This window comes from Pipistrellus kuhlii, unplaced genomic scaffold (assembly GCF_014108245.1).
Source record: "Pipistrellus kuhlii isolate mPipKuh1 unplaced genomic scaffold, mPipKuh1.p scaffold_m20_p_31, whole genome shotgun sequence".
Classification (NCBI taxonomy): domain Eukaryota; kingdom Metazoa; phylum Chordata; class Mammalia; order Chiroptera; family Vespertilionidae; genus Pipistrellus; species Pipistrellus kuhlii.
Genome location: NW_023425531.1, coordinates 1,853,166 through 1,858,255, shown reverse-complemented (window position 1 = coordinate 1,858,255; position 5,090 = coordinate 1,853,166). Strand labels below are relative to the sequence as shown.

General features: G+C 40.4%; 1 protein-coding gene across 1 annotated transcript; it reads right to left on the bottom strand.

Moving 5' to 3' along the window:
• Positions 1 to 2,428: 2,428 nt before the first annotated feature.
• Positions 2,429 to 4,613, bottom strand: LOC118731563 (coiled-coil domain-containing protein 144B-like). The gene is given in 1 exon segment (XM_036460218.2): positions 2,429 to 4,613. A coding segment is annotated over 1 exon segment (936 nt). The 5' UTR covers positions 3,464 to 4,613; the 3' UTR covers positions 2,429 to 2,527.
• Between the last annotated feature and the right edge of the window lie 477 nt (positions 4,614 to 5,090).

Here is a 5,090-nt window from a genome sequence, read left to right as displayed (position 1 = left end):
GTCCTGGATTGTGAGAGGCTGCAGGCTGGACTGAAGGACCATCCCACCCCGTGCCCGAATTTTGTGCACCAGGTCTTTAGTTCTATATAATAAAAGCCTAATATGCTAAGTGTCTGGTAGTTCAGTCAACCATTCAACCAATCAAAGTGTAATATGCTAATGATATGCTAAAGCCACTCAACTGCTCACTATGATGTGCATTGACCACCAGGGGGCAGACAGTCAACCAGCTGACTAGTCTCTATGATGTATACTGACCACCAAGGGGGCAGACAGTCTGACAGGTAGGCTAGCTTGCTGCTGGGATCCAGCTGACTGGGACTGAGAAAGATGGTCAGGACATGTCCTGGAGCCATCTGGTGGTCCCTCCCCACCTAGCCAACCTCCCGTGTCCCTCCCCAGCCCCTATCATGCACCAGTAGAGTCCCTTGGCCTGGCCTGTGCCCTACTGTAATCTGGGACTCCTTGGGATATGTCGAAGAGCCCATTTTGGCCTGATACTGCAGACCAGGCTGAGGGATCCCACTGGCACACGACTTTGCACACTGGGCCTCTAAAAATTCTGCAGTGCTGAATCAGATAAATAAACAGGAAATTTCATCGAATTAACCAGGCAAATTAAGTATGACTTTTGAAAAGTAATTTAATGCCTTAGTGTAATGAGAGGGCTCATCCACTTTTTCTTATAAAGGAATTTAATGTATTAAAATTTTTCTACCTCAAAACTCAGGTTCTCTTTGAGACAAATATTGAGTCTATGGCAAATAATTTATGTGACCTGTATGATACATACATGTCAAGATGATAATTGCCATGCTTTTATTTTTGGAAGGTATTCTACATAATGTTGAATGTGATCTATCCATTATAGTTCACATTCAACATTATTTATATTAGTTTCAGTTGTGCCTCATAGTAGTTAGACAATCAGATACTTTACAAAGTGATCCTCCTGATATTTCAAGTGTCCACCAGACACCACTCATACTTTTACAAGACTAGAGGCCCAGTGCACGACATTAATGCACTCAGGAGGGGAGGACCCTCAGCCTAGCCTGAGCCCTTTAGCAGTCTGGGAGCCCTCGGGGGATGTCCCAGAGTGGGCCTAAGCCATTACTCAGACATCCTTAGTGCTGCGGCAGAGGCGGAAGAAGCTCCCTCCACCACCGCTGCACTCACCAGCCTTCAGCCCTGCTTGTGGCTGAGTGGTGCTCCCCCTATGGGAGCGCACTGATCACCAGGGGGCAGCTCCTGCATTGAGCATCTGCCCCCTGGTGGTCAGTGCGCGTCATAGCAACTGGTTCTTCCACCATTCAGTCGATTTGCATATTACCTTTTTATTATATAGGATGATTGACTATATTCTCTATGCTGAACTTGACATCTCTGTGACCATTCTGTAACTACCATTTTGTACTTCTTACTACCTTTACTTTTTGCCCAGACTACTGACTCCCTTTCCTCTCACATCCATCAGTCAGATCTGTTACCTATGAGTCTCTCTTAAAGTGCTTAGTTCATCTGTTTTGCTCTTTACATTCCACTGACATATTTCACTTAGCATAATGCCCTGTGGGTCCACCCATGTTGTCAAAATGGTAAGGTTTAATTTTTTTTTAATGGCAGTACCATACTTTATTAAACAACATTATGTAAAGCTTTGACTCAACAAACATATCTGAGAGTGGTGATAAAAATATATGTTTGTTAGTAAAATATCTCAATAAAATTGCAATGATGATGTACTGTGCAGGCTGGTACTTGGAATATTGGGGAGACCAATTTGTAAAGTATATGATTATCTAACCACATGTGAAACTAATACAAAATAATATTGAATGCAAATCGTAACAAAAATGAAGTGAAAATATCTTGAAGTGATCATATCAGAATTCTAAGTTCCAAGGTTTTGAGTAAACCATAGAAGATTGCACACACTATAGAACAAAATAGATGAGTTTAGCTGGGGATATTTGTTTATGTCCTTTCTCCCACTCAGAGCTTCCTTCCCTTTTATTGTTTCTGGGATGCATTTTATGGTGTGTTTTTTTAAAGTTGATTTTAGGAAGAGAGCATGGGAGAGGGATAGAAACATCGATGAAAGAGAAACATTGATTGGATTCCTCCTGCACAACCTCCACTGTAGATCCTGCCACAACACTGTGCTTAGACCCTGAAGCATTGATTAGTCAACTGGTCAATTGATTCATGGATCAATGCTCCACCACTGAGACACACTGCCTGAGCTATAAGATGTAATGCAAACTTAAGCCAATGGACTTAAAAACAACAACAGCATAGTACTTATTACATTTTAAAACCATTTCCTTTATACTTTACCCTGGCTCATAGTACATAGCTAAATTAGTTGCCCAATTTAGAGGAAAGACTGATGGAGAGACTTAAGTCATTAAAGAACAAGAGAATATTTTCCTAAACTCCTGTTATTTAGTTGACAGAATCTATTTATATACACAATTGCATATTTAGACAACCATTTTACATACAATTTTTCAGAACTGGAAAATCAGAATGGACTAGAGAATTGATAAAGAGAGAAAACAAAGAGTAGCAGCAAGTGAAATTCTACCTCTTTTTGACGTTGAACTTTCTCTTTTTTCAAAGCCGAGCTCACTGCTTTTAACATGTTTACATCATCCCTAAGCCTTTGTATATCTTGCTGTAGTTCTTCAATTACAATTCCTCCAGGTGTTCTGTCATTGTGCAGTACAGAGGAACTCTTATCTTTTAATTTAGAGTCCGTTATTTTATAATAATTAGCATTGAAATTATCTGCACATAATGGCTCCTGGAACAAGTCTTCATTTGTCTTTGTTTCCTTATAAGTATTTGTAACAGAAGGCATAGCGTGGCTTTTTATTTCAGTGATGAGTTTTGCTTCTTTGTGGCAGGGATGCTGCAGTTTAAGATGGCTTTTTGGATCATGAGACTGAGGTGTAGTTTTTTGTCTAATTTCCAATCCATGGTATTTGGGTTCATATTTTTTGTTTAATTTCCAATCCATGGTATTTGGGTTCATACTTTTTGTCATCCGCATAGCAAGCTTTTGGTCTTCTTTCACTCCAGACGTAACTACGGGGGCCCTTGCTTTGTTATTTTCTGTTTCATTATAAAAACTCTCCTCATTTTTGTTCAAAACATGTTCAGCATTAGGTTTCTGATAATTTTCAGAATGTAATTCCTTTTCTCTTAAACAAAGCTCAGAAGAGGACCAGGGAGAGTCTTCCAGAGATCCAGGGTTTGCAAGAGATGGAGAAACAATTTTGAGAGTGTGTTTCTCTCATTTAGAGAATGTTTGTAATGCTGCAGAGATAGACATTCCAAATGTATCTTTCCCCTCACAATCAAGCATTTTACTTGTCAAATTAGAAGGCATTTGTCTTAAGCTTGCTCCTTCTTTAGAGTTATCATGTAGTGGCTCTTCCTCAGGGCACTCAGTCATTTTTAATTTTACAGAAAATTTATGTGAGTTCAGCTTTGACTCATTTTTGGAAGGTTGTACATTCTTCCTCTGCTCTAATATGCCTTGTTTGATGCAAATTTTCTTACCCTTTCCTCAGAAGGGTGTCCTGAATATGCAGATGTATCCTCTTTGTCACATGCCCTATTTATTTGTGATTCTTGAGTCATTTTTTCTAGATGCAAAGGTGGATGATGAATATGCTTGCTTGGATTTTTAGATGTCTTTGCTGTCCGTATGTGTTTCTGAAATAACTTTATCCTGAAATAGTCAAGTATGGACAAAGAAAAATTAGAATTTAATTTACTTATTATTTACTGTTAGAATTCTTAATCTATGACTACCTATTCCCAAAATCAAGGAATTGTAACTGAGAAGAAAAAAAAAAAGTAAAAGAAAAACTTGCCTTGGTCTAAATTAAAATAAAAGCATGTGACTTCAAACCTAGTTGTAAAACTATTGGAATCAAAGAATTCATTAGATTTTAAATCTATTAGGAACAAATTACTAGCTGAATTTTAACATTACAATGCCTTCCTCATTTAAAATATTTCACCTCACCATATCCTAAATATTTAGTCCCTCCAGTGCATTTCAGAATTTTTTAGGGTGATCCAAGATGGAGGCAAAGGAGGTGAAAGTTATATACATTTCTTCAGTGGACCAGATTGGAATTACAACTCAATTATATAACTACTAACTGTATTAACCAAATGAAGATTAGTTGAATATCAGTCTTATAACAAAGAATCTACAGAAGCCTCATCTAAATTGGTTGGAAGAACAGAGATTCAGAAAGGGCTGGCCCCTCTTTCACTTGTGGTGATTGAGAATGCAGAGGCATATCTCAGTGCAATGGTCCCCCTGAGGAGCATGATGTCTCAACCCCACGCTGGGTTTCCAGCCCTGAGAACCAGAGCCCACAGGACAACTGGCTGTGAAAATCAGCAGAGATTCTGTCCTCCAGGAAGAGGTAGGAGTCTGCTAGAAACCCAGGAGCCCTCATAAAGGGCCAGCATACAAGTATCCTTGCCACCAGCTACCTTGGCCTATGAAGAAAGGGTGGCGCAGAGTGGCCTGGGACATGTGAGGAGGCTACTTCGTATGTCTCTGAGAGAGAGCTGAAGGGATGGCCTCTCTGTGCCGAGTCTCTCTCCCACAATGCCACAGATGCCCTCACCTCTGAGTCAAGCCCTCCCTTCCTTATGCCCTCAGCCTGGGGAATGTGCTAGACCATTGTCCCGAATCCTTGTCCCCAATCCTGTGGAGCTTTACACTGCAAAGGTATGTGGGCCCACGGAGATCTCTTAAGCAGGTCTGGGTGGACTCAGGGGGTGACAGAGACTGAGTTGTGTGACTTTGGGTTGAGGGCTTTTATTCCCTTGTTGGTCTAACTGAAGCCACCATTCCAGTGCTGAGCTCTTACTTCATACAGCCAAATCTTGGTCTTTGGGCTTCAATGAATTTTATAGCCTTCCCTAATGTCTTCCTGAGACTCTGCCCAACAACAGTCCTCAGGTACCTGGTGGGTGATAAGTGGTATTTGTGTACTCTGGTACTTGTGCTGAGTGGCCTCACATCCAAAAATAAAGCTGAGTTTAAATCTGTA